We start from the raw sequence: 17,605 nt of genomic DNA, 5'->3' as shown, positions 1-17,605 counted from the left end.
ATTTGAATTTCTGGGCATGTGCTATTGTTTGCTTTAATGCATGTCCATGACTGTAGGAAATGCTTAGTGGCTCCTTACTTAGGTAGCATTAATGGCTCCTGCGTTATGGACATGCTAACCAGTCAGCGTAGCAGTAATCTGCATGCAGTACATGCTTAGTGCATCCATGCCAATTCTCTGTCCCTGACATGCATCCACCCAAAAAGATTTGTAAATTTAATTACCTCATAGTTAGCAAAAATAATGTGGATACTTTAGCTTGTTAGCATCTAATTCAGCATAGTACATGGGCCCCAAGGCAAGAGAGGGTTAAGAAATTTACTGGTGGTTGGGAGGCGGGGATAGTGCTGGGCAGACTTATACGGTCTGTGCCAGAGCCAGTGGTTGGGAGGCGGGGCTGGTGGTTGGGAGGCGGGGATAGTGCTGGGCAGACTTATGCAGTCTGTGCCCTGAAGAACACAGGTACAGATCAAAGTAGGGTATACACTAAAATTAGCATATATGAGTTATCTTGTTGGGCAGACTGGATGGACCGTGCAGGACTTTTTATGCCGTCATCATCGTCATCTACTAAGTCCGATTTTGGACATTTTGTGCAAAACGTCCAAAATTCAAATCGGGAAGAAGATTATTTAAAAGAAAAAACATCTTTTTTTTTTTTTTGAAAATACTGTTTTGAACAAGGTTTTGTGATTTGGACATTTTGGGTTTTTCTGATCCATTTAAAAAAAAACAACCCAAAGCTGAATAGGTGCAAAATGTAGAGATTCATGCTATTGGGATTTAGAAGGAGCCAGCATTTTAGTAGAATGGTCCCCCAGACATCCCAGGAGAGCAATAGGGGACCCTAAAGGGCACGTCTGTGCACTTCATAAAAATGCTCCCAGGTACAAATCTCACCTTTGCACCCTTATCTTACCCCCTGAGCCCTCCAAATCCCATCCAAAATCCACTGTGCCCACTACAATAGCCCTTATAGGTGAAGGGGGCACCTATATGTGGGTACAGTAGAGTTTTGGTGACCTTGGGAGGAGGGGTCACAGTTTCCACCACAAGTGTGACAGGTAGGGGGGGAGATAGGGACCTTGGTCCCCTATTGTGTACTGCACCAATCACTACACTACTCCAGGGACCTGAATACTGCTCTAAAAGACCTGACTAACATCTGCAGCTGTCACAGAGACTGGTAAGCCATATTTTTATTCACATTTTGAGAGGGGGTGGGAGGGGGGTCACCACCAATTCCCTCCAGTGGCCATCTGGTCATTTAGGGCACCCTTTTTGTGCCTTATTCATTCTGAAAACAGGTCTAGATCAAAACGTCTTGGTTTTAGTCCTGGACGTTTTTGTTTTATTTAATTATGGATGTAAAATGTCTAAGTGTTAGGCACGCCCTAATCCTGCCTTTAAAACATCTAACACATCCCCTTGTAATCTGAACGCACTTCTGACGGTCTACATGGAAAAACATCTAAAAATAGGTTTTGAAAATACTGATTGGGATGTTTTTGTGAGAAAAACGTCTACATGTTGCTTTCTGCCACTTTTCAGACATTTTTCTCTTTCAAAAATGAGCCCCATAGTCTGCTAAGTGATAAGTGATTTTATAGCACTGAGGTGATTTGGAAGCATGAAAAAATGAGCATATGTTGCTCTTCCCAAAAAATTTGTTAGAGTTACCCGATGAAAGAAGTGCTATGCCACTTTGTAGCAGCATTATTGACTGCAGTAATAGTGGTAAATATCTGAGGGTACTCTACATATATAAAAAATTTCTATTATATTATACTGGTGTGAACTGTTTCAAGCACTCTCTTTGAGTTGGTGGCTACAAGTCCTGGTTTGTGTATATGTCATTGGGTTTCTACAGTCAGCACATATCACATGATGAAACTTGGAAATAAACGTCTTTTTTTGATCATCTTGGAGACTGTTGTTGGCTTCTTCCACTTCTGTGTGTTTCTTGTCTTTGCCTGTGGAAGATCTTGTTTTCCTGTTTTGTTTCTGAAAATATTTTGGTGACAAGGTTGAAAGAGTAGCGACTGTATATGGGAGACGTTTTCAACACAGTTAAAGCCTACTCACAGATGCCAGAATTAGAAAAGAAAAAAAAAAAAAGGTTTCCTATCTCAGTCTATGCAATTATTCTTTGCTACTGGGATGTGAAGCTCTGAACGTTAACAATAAAATCATTAGAAATGATTTACCTTCTCAGTGGTGACTTTGGATAGGTCCTTGTACAGAAGTTTACGGATATACTCCTGCTGGGGAGGACGCTTCTTCCTGACTGTTTTCTCTGCCGGAGGAGGATTGCAGTAATAATAGGCATTCTCTACCATTGTTACGTAGCGTGCATCCAGGTGCATGGCTTGTTTCTTGCGCATCATTTGTTCCTGAAACAGTTTACATCACTTTATGTCATCAGTTATTAGCTAAATAGATTCTCCTAAAGGGACAGTAAAGATCTCTTTTCCTGTTACCCCTGCACTATTTGCATTAGAAAGTTCGTAAGAAAAGCTAGTTTGTCTTTTTAAACCACTCTAACAATCTGTTTCGAGACGAACGTCCAGGATGTATTTTCATTAATGCAGTGTAATCTATTAGTAAGAGCCTTCATTTTCATTTTTTACCCTAGAAAGTTTACAAAATGGTCACTTACATTAGGTACTAACACTAGCTATATTACATTACCTTCTTAACTGCTGTACAACAACTTGAAAACATAAATCATACGGAAATGGGAAAAAGCCTGTTTAATAACCACAGATTACAGGAGATATCTGGACCCACAGAAGCTTACAGATAACTACATTATTTTTGTATTGCTTCTACGATTTTGTTCTTTTTGCCATTTGTCACAGATTCTTCAGTACACAATACCAGAATGTGTCATTTAATTACTACATATGGCTTTGCTTCTGCATGAGAAAAAGTGGATGGAGTCCAGTTTTATCTTCATCTGAACAGGCATTTCCTATAAGGGGTTAATTCTGAAACCAAATATTCCAATCAAACTTGTACTTCTAGCTCCAGAGAGGACTCTGCATATTTCAGGATGTATTCAGTCCTACTATAATTCCAATATCACTATGCTGTGCTTTGAAGCAAAGCGCCTTCTTTGCAGGAAGCATATTCTTGCTTTTTCCTGCTTCTGGTCAAATACTAATGTAATGTAAACCCTGTGTCACCAATGCGCTCAGAAATCTTCATTATAATCTCTCCTTGCGTGTTTGAATACTGGGAAGTTATGAACAACAGCTTCAAGATTATGTTCCAGACTCCAGGAAGTCAAATCATCACTGTTTTGACTGCAAAAGAAGCTTGGAAGCATTCTTTCCTCTTAGGTTCAAGTATGAGTTTCTTTGCCTCATTAGTGCATGCAAGAAAACTAAAGTGAAAAGAAGGAAAAAGCTAAACAGAAAGACGACAGACTTTAGACCTAAGGGACTGTTTATGAACAGTACTTCGGACTGATTCTCAGTCACAGTTTAAAGAGAAAAATGTTGTCGTCTCCTTCTGGGTTGGCAAAGCTGCGCCACGTAACATACAAAATGACAGAAGATGAAGACCAAAATGGCCCATCCAGATCACCCAGCAATGGTTTATCCACTTTGGGTAGAAGCCCATGCAAATTCTCATAAGGAACTGCTTCGATATGCATTATTTTTTTTTTTAAGAAGCAATAAATAAAGTGTATCAATAAACAATACATGACACTTTCCCCCTTCCCCTTGTATCCCTCAGCTAATCTGTGTGCCCAACACCACTGCAGAACTCTTCAGCCACCTTTGGTGATTGCCATAAGCTACTGCTGTGGCATTGCCTGAAAATACTCTGACCAGCTTGTTCTTTAGAACATACTGAAAGGAATATAGGGCTTTCTGAATAACCTATTTCCAAGCAACTGATCGATCTTGAAGTCTCTGGCGTCAACTGACACCCCTGAGACAAGAAATCCAGAAAAAGAGTTCCTGAATTGAGGAAATCAGCATCTGTAGTGACTAGAGAATGACATGGGGACAAAGTTTGTCCCGGTCCCCACCCCATCCCCATGGGTTCTGTCTCCATCTCCACCCCATCCTGTAAGGTTCTGTCTCCGTCCCTGTCTCCATCCCCAAAGGCTCTGTCCTCATCTGCAGAAGCCTCAAACACTTTTTTTATATTTAAATATTTTTATTAAAGTATAAAAAGGAATATGCTGTGCTACAGTTGTTTATAAATCACAAACAGAAAATAATAACAATGAGCAACTATAATAACCCCACCACCACCCTCTACCCTTCCAACCTCAACAATAGCCGACTTCTACTACTCCAAGGAATCCTAATCCACCCTATTAAAATGTCCAGGGGTACAAAATACAACCCATTCAGTATGCCCTAATGCGGGAGAAATATGCCCTATGAAGCACGGCTATGATTTTTAATCTGTGAATGAATAAGTCATCAACAATCTCAGGATTCAGTCTAGCTCTCCTGTCTTCCACAGGGTGGCTGTGTTTAGTGTTACAACGGTATCCGTCTATCTAGTACTAGCCCTTTAAGTCTGATAACTGATTGGTTGCTACGATTGAAGAGTGTCTGACGTCCCTCCTTTAAATAGTGAGGTGCCATTTTCACAAGCTGTCTTCCCCGTGAACAGACCTACTGCTTCTCTGTGTGTAAGGAGGTCTTACAGAACTGGTTTAGGGCTGAAGGATTCCCTGAAGCGGTGAAGAACTGATTTTTATGTCCTCTTTCCAGTAGAACCGAATTTTGGACCGCTGGACCCTGAAGCAGACAGCAAAACGTCTGGCCACCATCGGTCGCGGTCTTTCAGAAAAAAAAAAAGAGAACCAAGGAAGACGCACCTAAGCTAAGTGAAATTTATTTACATTTAAATATATTAAAGCTTAGGGAGTTTTGTGAATAATGTGATCACTGTCTAATGGAACAGAAGGAGGTTTTTTCTAGCCAATGATGAAGCAGCCCTGCTCCAAGTCTTTCTAACGCTAGCGAGCTGCTGGAGGCTTTTTCCTCCTGCAGAGACAGTGACTTGTTATCGTCAGTTACTCCAAGAGCTCCCTCTAGTGTGTGTATATTTGATATTGGTTTTGGGAAGTCCTGACCTGCTTTTTGTTTGATTTATTGTCTATGAGAACCAGGGAATCCAGGATTAAAATCCCACTGTGGTTCCTTGTGGTCTTGGCAAGACACTTAACCCTCAAATGTCTCAGACACAAACTTAAAATTTAAATCCTTTGGGGACAAGAAAATACCTACTGTAATTGACTATAAGTCACAAACTACAACTGAAAAAGGCATGAGCCAAATAAAAAAATCTCCTTTCCCTTATTAATGTGGTGTCTTGTAAAAACAGGAAAAATGATTTTACCCTATTGATTAGGAGCCTAAATCCTCTATCAATTTCACACAAAAAAACTGAAAAATGGCCAAATCCATAAAAATGCACTTTCTTTGGATAAAAGCATATTAAGCCAATTTTAGTGCCTTTATTAGGTCTGCATCTTCCTTACTAAGAGACTAATTATGGCTGAGATAAACATAAAGAGCTTCCTCCTTATACTCAATTTGCTTGCATAAGAACATAAGAAAAATCATACTAGGTCAGACCAATGTACCATCTAGCCCAGTATTCTGCTTCCAACAGTGGCCAATCCAGGTCACAAGTACCTGGCAGAAACCCAAATAGTAGCAACATTCCATGCTACAGATCCCAGGGCAAGCAGTGGCTTCCCCATGTCTAACTCAACAGCAGACAATGAACTTTTCCTCCAGGAACTTGTCCAAACCTTTTTTAAACCCATATACGCAAACCGCTGTTATCACATCCTCTGGCAATGAGTTCCAGAGCTTAGGTATTTGACTGAAAAAAAAAATTCCTATTTGTTTTAAAAGTACTTCCATGTAATTTCATTGAGTCCCCTGGTCTTTCTGCTTTTTGAAAGAGTGAAAAATCGATTCACTTTTACCCGTTCTACACTACTCAAGATTTTGTAGACCTCAATCATATCCCCTCCTCAGCACTCTCTCTTTTCCAAGCTGAAAAGACCTAACCTCTTTTAGTCTTTCCTTATATTCCTTGAGAAGACCTTAATGACCTTGGAAGTGTGTACAGGGAGAGCCTAGGAGTACTCTGGCCTTCTGTATAGAGATATTCAGCCGTCAGAACTTAACTGTTTCCCCGCTCCTTCTTACAGAATTTACAGATTTCTGTATCACTTTTTCCAAGCTTGCTGTGAACCACTGCATCTGTAATCCACTGTCCTGGGCTGCAACTATCAATCATTGATCCTTAAGATTCAATTCACCTCTTCTTAAAAATTTATGCATCCGATTCTGATCAACAAAAGTCCCTGGAGCAACATTTTGTATTTCCCAGTGTACTTATGCAATTGCCACTTGTTTTACCTTGCTCATCTAATTCTTTGAATATTTTTTTCTCTTTTCCAAATTCTGTTCCTTCTCTCCTTATGTATACTGGTGCATTCTCACTCATTCCTTCTACTCATCAGAATGCTTCTCCAAGTTTAATGCAGGAGACAGATTCTGGATGTTTACATTCATATTTAAGAACATAAGAATAGCCATACTGGGTCACATCAATGGTCCTTCTAGACTAGTATCTTGCTTCCAGCAGTGGCCAATTCAGGACACAAGTACATGACAGAATCCCAAATAGTAGCAAGATTCAAGCTACTCATTCCAGGGACAAGCACTGTCTTTCCCGATGTCAATCTCAATAGCAGTTTAGAGAGTTTTCCTCCAGGAACCTATCCAAACCTTTTTTAAACCCAGATACATTAACTGCTGAAACCACAGCTGATACCACATCCTCTGATGAGTACCCACGTCTGTTTTATCATTCTCACCTTAAGTAATTCCCTTGTCCCTTATTTGTCCTGTTTGTCTGTCCTGATTAGATTGTAAGCTGTTGAGCAGGGACTGTTTGTTTAGATAATTTGTGAGTTGTTTAGTTACCATTCCTTCGGTTATTTTGGTTATTAGTGGTATGGATGCTACTGGTCTGTAATTGGTTATTTCGCTTGCGCTTTTCTTTGTGTCTTTGGGTATTGGGGTGATTAAATTTTTTCCTTATGGAAAAGTCCGTTTTGTAGCATGAAGTTTACGTGGTTCGTTAGGTCTATTATGAATTGTTGAGGAGCTGATTTCATAAGGTTGTTTGGGCATATGTCTAGTTTGCAGTGGGATTTGGCATATCTTTTAAGTGTTTCCGAGATGAGGTCTTCTGATAGTAGTTCGAATTCGGTCCAGGTTCTGTCTGCTGGGTATGTTCCGGCTTCTGGGTCTAGACAGTCTAGAAGTGTGGCGTATTCAATAGGGCTGGCGGGTATTTTCAGTCGTAATTGTATGATTTTCTCTTTGAAGTATTTTGCAAGGTTGTCAACATCTGCTATGTCTTTGCTGTTGTTTGTAACTGGTGTGGTGTCTAACAGTTTGTTCACAAGGTAGAAGAGTTTATGTGTGTCTTTTTTATGGTGTATTTGTATTTCCTCCAAAGTAGTTTCCAGGCATTTAGTGTTTGTTCATCTCTCTTTTGTTCCATGCGCGTTCTAGTTTCCTGACTTGTGTTTTAAGTTTTTTTCAGCTCTTCGGTGAACCATGGGTTTGCTTTTTTCCTGTGTGATGTTCTGGTTTGGATTGGGGCAATTTTGTCTAATGTTGTTGTACATAAATCGTCCCATTCTTGGAGGAATTGGATGGTGTCAGCATTTGTTGTCCATTCGTTCTGGCAGATCTGTTGCCAGAATGTTGTGGGGTCTATTTTTCCTCTCGTGGTGTATGTTGTTCGCTCATGTTTATTGATTGTGTTTGTGTGTGTTTTTCGCCAGTAGAGAGAGACATTTGCTTTATGGTGGTTGCCTTGCCTGAACTGTTTCCAGCTCCAATCTTGCCTGTCCTGCCTCCAGCGTTGCCTGCCTCGTCCCCTGCTTCAGCCCAGCCTTGCCTACCTTGTGACCTTGTTCTACAGTTGCTGCTGAGCCTAGAACAACAAAGAGAGTCCAAATCTCCCGTAAAAAACTCCAAAAAAACCCCAACAAAAACGGAAGATATACAGAAAGACCAAACTAAAATCGCAGATGTAAAAAAGCCAAATTTGGCTTTTTTACATCTGCGATTTTAGTTTGGTCTTTCTGTATATCTTCCGTTTTTGTTGTTACATAAGTACATAAGTACATAAGTAGTGCCATACTGGGAAAGACCAAAGGTCCATCTAGCCCAGCATCCTGTCACCGACAGTGGCCAATCCAGGTCAAGGGCACCTGGCACGCTCCCCAAACGTAAAAACATTCCAGACAAGTTATACCTAAAATGAGGAATTTTTCCAGTCCATTTAATAGCGGTCTATGGACTTGTCCTTTAGGAATCTATCTAACCCCTTTTTAAACTCCGTCAAGCTAACCGCCCGTACCACGTTCTCCGGCAATGAATTCCAGAGTCTAATTACACGTTGGGTGAAGAAAAATTTTCTCTGATTCGTTTTAAATTTACCACACTGTAGCTTCAACTCATGCCCTCTAGTCCTAGTATTTTTGGATAGCGTGAACAGTCGCTTCACATCCACCCGATCCATTCCACTCATTATTTTATACACTTCTATCATATCTCCCCTCAGCCGTCTCTTCTCCAAGCTGAAAAGCCCTAGCCTTCTCAGCCTCTCTTCATAGGAAAGTCGTCCCATCCCCACTATCATTTTCGTCGCCCTTCGCTGTACCTTTTCCAATTCTACTATATCTTTTTTGAGATACGGAGACCAGTACTGAACACAATACTCCAGGTGCGGTCGCACCATGGAGCGATACAACGGCATTATAACATCCGCACACCTGGACTCCATACCCTTCTTAATAACACCCAACATTCTATTCGCTTTCCTAGCCGCAGCAGCACACTGAGCAGAAGGTTTCAGCGTATCATCGACGACGACACCCAGATCCCTTTCTTGATCCGTAACTCCTAACGCGGAACCTTGCAAGATGTAGCTATAATTCGGGTTCCTCTTACCCACATGCATCACTTTGCACTTGTCAACATTGAACTTCATCTGCCACTTGCACGCCCATTCTCCCAGTCTCGCAAGGTCCTCCTGTAATCGTTCACATTCCTCCTGCGACTTGACGACCCTGAATAATTTTGTGTCATCGGCGAATTAATTACCTCACTAGTTATTCCCATCTCTAGGTCATTTATAAATACATTAAAAAGCAACGGACCCAGCACAGACCCCTGCGGGACCCCACTAACTACCCTCCTCCACTGAGAATACTGGCCACGCAATCCTACTCTCTGCTTCCTATCTTTCAACCAGTTCTTAATCCATAATAATACCCTACCTCCGATTCCATGACTCTGCAATTTCTTCAGGAGTCTTTCGTGCGGCACTTTGTCAAACGCCTTCTGAAAATCCAGATATACAATATCAACCGGCTCCCCATTGTCCACATGTTTGCTTACCCCCTCAAAAAAATGCATTAGATTGGTGAGGCAAGACTTCCCTTCACTAAATCCGTGCTGACTTTGTCTCATCAGTCCATGTTTTTGTATATGCTCTGCAATTTTATTCTTAATAATAGCCTCCACCATCTTGCCCGGCACCGACGTCAGACTCACCGGTCTATAATTTCCCGGATCTCCTCTGGAACCTTTCTTAAAAATCGGAGTAACATTGGCTACCCTCCAGTCTTCCGGTATTACACTCGATTTTAGGGACAGATTGCATATTTCTAACAGTAGCTCCGCAAGTTCATTTTTTAGTTCTATTAATACTCTGGGATGAATACCATCAGGTCCCGGTGATTTACTACTCTTCAGCTTGCTGAACTGACCCATTACATCCTCCAAGGTTACAGAGAATTTGTTTAGTTTCTCCGACTCCCCCGCTTCAAATATTCTTTCCGGCACCGGTGTCCCCCCCAAATCCTCCTCGGTGAAGACCGAAGCAAAGAATTCATTTAATTTCTCCGCTACGGCTTTGTCCTCCTTGATCGCCCCTTTAACACCATTTTCGTCCAGCGGCCCAACCGACTCTTTGGCCGGTTTCCTGCTTTTAATGTATCTAAAAAAGTTTTTACTATGTATTTTTGCTTCCAACGCTAATTTCTTCTCAAAGTCCTTTTTTGCCCTCCTTATCTCCGCTTTGCATTTGGCTTGGCATTCCTTATGATCTATCCTGTTACTTTCAGTTGGTTCTCTTCTCCACTTTCTGAAGGATTGTTTTTTGGCTCTAATGATTTCCTTTATCTTACTGTTTAGCCACGCCGGCTGACGTTTAGTCTTTTTTCCCTTTTTTCTAATACGTGGAATATATTTGTCCTGTTGTTTTTTTTTTTTTTTTGCTGCTGAGCCTAGGCCTTGCCCGGTTAACTTACTTGCCATCAGTTGGGGCCCAGCTAACCCTCGGGTTGACCGGGCAGTGCTAACCCAACTGCGGCCCAAGGGCTCACCTTCAACTGTGACAGATTGTGAAGGCCATGAGCTCATATGAGTCACCCACCTTGCGGTTCCTCCAGCAATTGGCTCTACAGCTTCAGCACTCGTCTAATTGTGTCTAGGACCTAGCTTCTCACAAAGACCAGTTCCAGCAACTTTCAGGGATTGTTCAGGTTCTCTCTGATCTCTTGGACAATCAGATGTCTGTGGCATCCTATGCCTTGGCCTCTGTTTCTCCAGACCCTGCTCCGGTGCTTGTGTCCAGGTATTTGTCTCATGGCTTCTCCAAGGAACCCCAAAGATGGCAGAGGATTCATTTACCAGAGCCAGATAATTTTTTTGACTCCAAGCTAGAGATTTCTCCTCTGACAGGGCCCTTGTGGCCTACATTATTTCCTTGCTATCTGGCCAAGCCCTAGAATGCCAGAGCATCTTCACTCTGGGAATGAAATGACCCACTGTTCAATGACTTCCTTAGTTTCTTGGGACAGTTCAAGAGGATCTTTGAAAAGACTGAGAAAGTCAGATCAGCTTCAGAGCTTCTTAGATTGAAGCAGAGGACACGGACCCTGGGCCACTGTGCTATACATTTCTGAACCTTGGTTTCTGAACTAAGTTGGGGCGAGAATCAAGGATGAGCTAGCAGGATGGGACCTACTGCATTAGATAACCTAATCGGCCTCTGTAATATGGTGGATATCAGATTCCAGGAGCGGATCAAGGAGCTGCAATATCTGGAAAAGGCGTTGTTGAGGGCGCCTAATTACCAGCACACTCCACATACTCTCAGGCTGGGGGAGGGCCTGCCTCCCAATCTTGAGGAGCCCATGCAGATGGACCACTACCCTATCTCTGTTCAGGAGAAACAGAGGCGTCGGACCTTGAATTTATGCCTCTACTGTGGTGAGACGGGACATTTTGCAATTAAACACCAACAAGTCAGGATCTTCAAGTCTAGTTCTGGCCGGGGTGCTGGATCTGTCCCCTGGGGCTCCTAGAGCTCAATTTTTAATTCTGGCAGTACTTGAGTTGGTTCAAGGGAAGAAAAGCATCAAGGTTTTCCTGGATTCCAGAGCGGGGGGGGGGGGGGGGGGGGGGGGGAACGACGACGACGACACACATTTCATAGAAGCTCTTGTTCGGCATTTCATGATTCCTGCCCAAGAGTTTTCCAAGACCATTCCAGTCTATGGGAATATTCAAGGACATCTGAAAACCTGAATAGTTCCAGTACATTTGTGTATTGGCGACCAATGGGGAGGACATCACTCTATACATCCAGACATCCATGAAACCAGTCTTGTTTACCCTGGCTACAGAAACACTCCCTGATATGGCATTTAAATGGCATTTAACCAGTTAATATTGGGGTAATTTGTTAGCTTTTCTCATTTCTGTAAACATATCTTCATCTGTCTGTTCATTCTGGCCTGGTGGACTGTAGGATAGCCCTACATGTATATTCTTTCCCTTCACACATGGAATTTCAATCCATAAGTATTCCATGTTGTTGTCTGTGTCATGCAGAATTAAACTCTAAACTGAGGTTTCCTGTGATTATCAGCTCTGCTCTACACTGATGCAATGATAAACTCTAGAATAGCCCCTTAACCTGTATCCTATAAAATCGAAAGAGACTTTAAATGCTAAACAAAGAACAACCTATTCCTTAAATTGCCTTTGCTAAATAAGCAGAATAACTTAAAAATAAGGACAATGAGATTACCTATTTAAGTCTAAGTCTACCTTTCCCCAAGATTAAAAGCAATTTCCCAACAAATAACTTACCAATGAAGTTGTTCTGCTCTGCAACCCTCACAGCACCTCTCTTCTATTGCATACATCTAATGAGGCTGTTAAGTAAGCATGTAAGGGGGAGTAGGAGGAGTAGGCTCTTGAACAACACTAGTAGGCGACGTAGGTTAGGAACAATCTCTTTATTTAAATATACACTCGACTCAACACAGCCGTGTTTCGGCGCTACAGTATTCGAGGTGCGGTCGCACCATTGAGCAATACAGCAGAGTTATTCACCTGTAGCAGGTGATCTCCGAGAACAACAGACCAAGTATTCTCACAGATGGATGATGACATCCGACGAAGTTCAGTGCAGACACTAATTAACTAGATCAAGAACTTTCTAGCAGCATTCCACTGCGCATGTGCTGGTACCTTCCCACTCAATGTGCGAGTGCAGGTCCTTCACTCATTGTAAAAACTAAAAAATTCAACTCCAAGGGGAGGTGGGAGGGTATATGAGAATACTTGGCCTGCTGTCCTCAGAGAACATCTGCTACAGGTGATTATCTTTGCTTTCTCCGAGGACAAGCAGGCCGTTGTATTCTCACAGATAGGATCCATAGCTACTAGGCTCATCAAAAACAACAATGCTAGGACAATAGGGACTCAAAACTTCCATGTTGCTAGAAAGTTCTGTGTTAATATGGCTAGCCAGCATTTGCACCGGACTCAGTTAGATGACGTCATCCAGCTGTGAGAATACAAAGGCTTGCTTATCCTTGGAGAAAACTTAATTCTCTCCCCCTCAGAGATGAATAGCAATCCACCAGCTGTTGCGGACAAATATTTTGCTGTACCCCTTCTGACCCCTATGTGGTAGCAGTTTTGCTCTGTATCCAATTGTGAAGTTTTCGGCTCTGTCTCAGTTGAAATCCATCTTATGCTTTTTGAATCTATGTTGTTCTTGGTTGATAAAAACCCTCAAGGATCCATTAGTTGACAAGGCCATTGAGATAATTAATGCTTCAGAAGGGATCTTCCCTGATAAAATATTTTTTAAAAAAAGCTAAAGTCCACTCATTACTGAAAAAAACAAATTACTGGATTCCTTTAACTTAGCTAATTATCTTCTAATCTCCCAACGTAAGGGGAAATTAAAAGAAAAAGGCTGCTCTAGCTCAGTGTGAGATTTCTTATAGACTTGGTTATAATGATAAACTTTTTGTAAGATACCCTTGATGATGACAGGTGGTAATTATTACTCTGACATCTCTGCTGCCTTTGGTACCATCAGCATTATTTTACTAGGTCCTTAGGCATAGCTTGATACTTGCCTAGGGACTTCTCTTTCCATGTGACCTAACAAAACAAACAAGTGATTGAGCTCTTACCAAAAGAACGCTGGTCCGTAAGTGAGAATCAGGAGATCTGAACAGGTATCTTCCACATGTTTCCAGCAAAGTGCATGCCATTTCAATGTGATGATGTGAAAAATCTGACAAAAGCATCTGTGGACATATTAACAGTATGGTGTGTTCATCAAGAAATCACTTTACAATATCTACAACCAACACTACATCTGCAGAGTATCCATATAAAATATAAAGCAGATAATTTGCGTTTGTGCACCACATTCTGAAAGAAAACTAAACTGGCATCTGGTCCACAGCTTCAGCAATAGCCTTATAACACCTGCGCAAATGTAAGTGGTACGACAGTACAGAATCTGATTTCTGAACTTAAGCTGGGAGTGTTGAGAAAGACAGAAAATGAGTCCATGACAGCAACTCCCAGTGGCTGTAAAAACCCAAGGCAACTCAAATGGGACTCGATATACTACCTTTCTGTGGTTTTTGCAACTACATTCAAAGTGATTTACATACTTATTTGTACCTGGGGCAATGGAGGATTAAGTGACTTGCCCAGAGTCACAAGGAGCTGCAGTGGGAATTGAACCCAGTTCCCCAGGATCAACATTCCATGAAGAATCTCAGATAGTAGCAACAGAATCTCAAATAGTAGCAATATTCCATGTAGAATCTCAAATAGGGAAAGGGAAATGGGACTTGATATACCAACTTTTCATGGTTTTTGAAAATACATTCAAAGCAGTTAACATAGTATATACAGGTACTTATTTGTACCTGGGGCAATAGAGGGTTAAGTGACTTTCCCAGAGTCACAAGGAGCTACAGTGGGAATGGAACCCAGTTCCCCAGGATCAAAGTTCGCAGAACTAACCACTAGGCTACTCCTATCACCTCTATCACCTGTTTTATTTAATATAATCATGAGTACACAAAGTATGTAACAGGCAGATTACACAAAGTATGTAACAGGCAGATTAGGTCCAGGTAGCACAGGTGCCTGAGCCAGTCTGTGTCCACCAGGACAACCAGGAATGGATGAGATTCAACAGAGCACAGTATTCAGCCAGTCAGAGGCTAGGGAGGAAACACATACTAGTTCCTGTGAAAGCCATCTCTGAGCATACATGATGGCATTTTGAGGACCCCCCTCCCTACATCAATCCACCAAAAGCTGAAAAGGCTACATCACTGAGGGTCCATTCTTCTGGACCCAGATCTCAGTGATGAGATAGTCAGCTTGCACGTTGTCCATTCCTGCACAACCAGTTGATCTCTTGGGCCATTGCTTTGTTCATGGTGCTGTCCTGCTTGCTGACATAAACCACTGTCATCAAATTGTCTGAGAATACCCTATACTGCTTTCCCCTGGAGTAAGGGAAGGAACACTTGCAGTGCCAGCCAAATGAACCTTACTTCCAGCCAAATGATGGAACAGGAAACCTCTCTGCTGACCACATCCCCTAAAGGAAGCAGACAGCAGTGGGCTCTCCAGTCTCTCAGACTTGCATCAGTTGTCACCACTGTCCAGTCCAGAGAAGCAAGGGATACCTGCCCCTCCTCCCTCAGAAAGGTGAGCTAGGAGGAAGCACCAGCCAAGCAGCTTCTTCAGGAATGCCAACAGGGGCCGTCAACACTCGAAGTCCTGGGACTTCGGGCTCCACCACAAGAGCAAGCCTTCTGAACTGGCTGCATATGGGCCCGTGGCTCATGAAACCACCTCCAGAGTAGCAGCCATCAAGTCTAGGAACTAAAGGTAATCACAGACCCTAGGAGCTGCTTGACTGCAGAACATCTTTTTCTGGGCCTGAAGATTGGACATCCTCTTTGTAATTAGGCACAGGCACCCCTGATTGGTGAGAATCTAGACTCTCAGATACTCCAGCTTGTGCATCAGGAAGAAGTAGCTCTTTCCATAATACGTCATCCATCCCAAGCTCTCCAGCATCTGGATGATCCTCGTGGCTGCCTGAGTTTTCCTCCAAGTCAGCCTGGATCAGTCAGTTCTCTGAATAATGGTGCATCCGCATCCTCTCCTTGTGGAAAAAGACCACCACAACAACCCATAACCACGGGGAAGGTCTGGAACACAGTGAACAGTTAAAATGGAAGGGCCCTGAACTGGTAGTACGTGCCCAGGATGCAGAAGCACAGATATGGTTTGCACACGTCAGATGGGAATGTTAAAGTAGGCCTTGGTGAGATTCAGGGAGGTCAGGAACAGTCTCCCAGTGGAAGTGGTGGAGATGAAAACAGTATCTGAATTCAAGAGAGCTTGGGACAAGTACATAGGATCTGTAAGCGAATGATAGGGAGAGTAGATGGCAAGGATGAGCAGACTGGACAGGCTATATTGCCTTTATCTGTCTACATTTTTCTATGCTTTTATATTTCTCCTGGGTGCACAGAGGCTATCATCGAATTGAGAGTTTCTATGAAGAAGTAGGGACTTGGATGGAGGCCCCTTTCAAGCCTAAGATGGGCTGGAAGGAGCCCCCTTTCTCTGGGACTACAAAATAGGTGGAATAACATCCCCAAAAATGCTCTGCCAATGAGACCAGTTCCTCCGCCCGCAACTGAAGCAGGCAGCCTGAGGTCCTCTCCACCCATCCAATGCTTGAGGGGTAAGCCATGGGGACCCTATAAAGACATATGAACTGCATTCTGGAAACTTCAAGCCACAGCTGTCATGCACAACTTCCAGGACCCACTGATCCAAGGTTATGATGGCCCATTCCAGATAAAAAGGGAGATCTGTGACAGTCAAGGAGGGGAACACTGAACTTCACTGGGGGGCCCTTTGGAGTAAAAGAGGGGCCAGATGTCCCACCTTCGTCGCAGGCACTCTCCAATATGGCTGGCCCTTCTACCCTTGAGGCCAGAGCCCCTAGCTTCAAGTTGTGAAAGTGCCTCCACTCATAAATCCTATCTCTGCTCCTCGACAACCTAGCTGTGCACAAGGTTTTGTCCTTGGATAAGTGCTGGGGCTTTGCCTCCCCCAGGCCCTGTACAAGCTTCTCTGGGTACTCACTGAACAGCAGCCAGCCCTTGAAGGGCAAATTTCTAAGTCTTGGAGGTCAAGTCCGTAGCCCAATGCTGTAGCCAGAGTCAACAGTGAGCCACCATAGTCAATGCCACCAAGTTTTTTTTTGTTTTGTTACATTTGTACCCCGCGCTTTCCCACTCATGGCAGGCTCAATGTGGCTTACATGGGGCAACGGAGGGTTAAGTGACTTGCCCAGAGTCACAAGGAGCTGCCTGTGCCTGAAGTGGGAATCGAACTCAGTTCCTCAGGACCAAAGTCCACCACCCTAACCACTAGGCCACTCCTCCACTCCAAGTTCAAGCACATATGGACCAAGGCCCCGATGCACAAAGTTTTTTTCCCTTATATGGTGTTTAGCCTTGCCCAGTGCATCAAAGAACACAATAGGCAGGGCCTGGGTACAGCCATTTTGTTCCAGGCAGGCCTGAGGCAGGAGCCGAGCCTCCACCTTGTTTTAAAGGTACAGAGAGGGGCGGGGGTGTGGGTCGGGTGCAGGAGGAAGGGGTGTGTCGTTTGGTCCACTGGACCACCGGGGAAATTTTTTTTAAAAGGTTCCGGGTTCACAGGGCTCGTGGTCCACTGGACCACCAGAGAAATTAAAAAAAAAAAAAAAAGATTGGGGGTTCAGGACCAGTCTAAAGCAAACGTTAACAACAAGGTAAGCTTTGTGCATCTGGCTCCAAATCATAAAGCATGTCAGCAAGAAAGCCAGTGCGGCTCTCAGCTGGACATCATGGGGGAGGCAGGGAGCTAACTGCACCCAGTAGAGGACCACCCAGGCCACATAACCTCCACATACAGTCATGTGAAAGTTTTTGCACCACCACCCTCACCTCTTGACTTCCTCTATCATTGCATATATCACACTGAATGGTTTCTGATCTTTAAACAAAATGTAATATTAGAGGGAAACCTGAGTAAACATATAATAGTTTTTAAATTATTACATCATCACACCCATACCACCCATGTGAAAAGTAACTGCCCCCTTGGTTACTCAA

At 43.1% G+C, this 17,605-nt stretch overlaps 1 protein-coding gene across 2 annotated transcripts in view; it reads right to left on the bottom strand.

Annotated features, from left to right (window-relative positions):
• UPF2 (UPF2 regulator of nonsense mediated mRNA decay) overlaps positions 1-17,605 on the bottom strand; it is a 148,205-nt gene that overhangs the window by 55,933 nt on the left and 74,667 nt on the right. For both annotated transcript variants that reach the window (XM_030216003.1, XM_030216004.1), the window contains exons 13-14: positions 13,583-13,699; positions 2,208-2,393 (exon numbers count right to left, since the gene is read on the bottom strand). In XM_030216003.1, the coding sequence (XP_030071863.1) occupies positions 2,208-2,393; positions 13,583-13,699 (303 nt within the window). The remainder of the gene's footprint in view (positions 1-2,207; positions 2,394-13,582; positions 13,700-17,605) is intronic.

The sequence above is a fragment of the Microcaecilia unicolor genome, chromosome 10 (assembly GCF_901765095.1).
Source record: "Microcaecilia unicolor chromosome 10, aMicUni1.1, whole genome shotgun sequence".
NCBI classification, from domain to species: Eukaryota; Metazoa; Chordata; class Amphibia; order Gymnophiona; family Siphonopidae; genus Microcaecilia; species Microcaecilia unicolor.
This window is presented reverse-complemented; position numbering and strand designations above follow the sequence as displayed.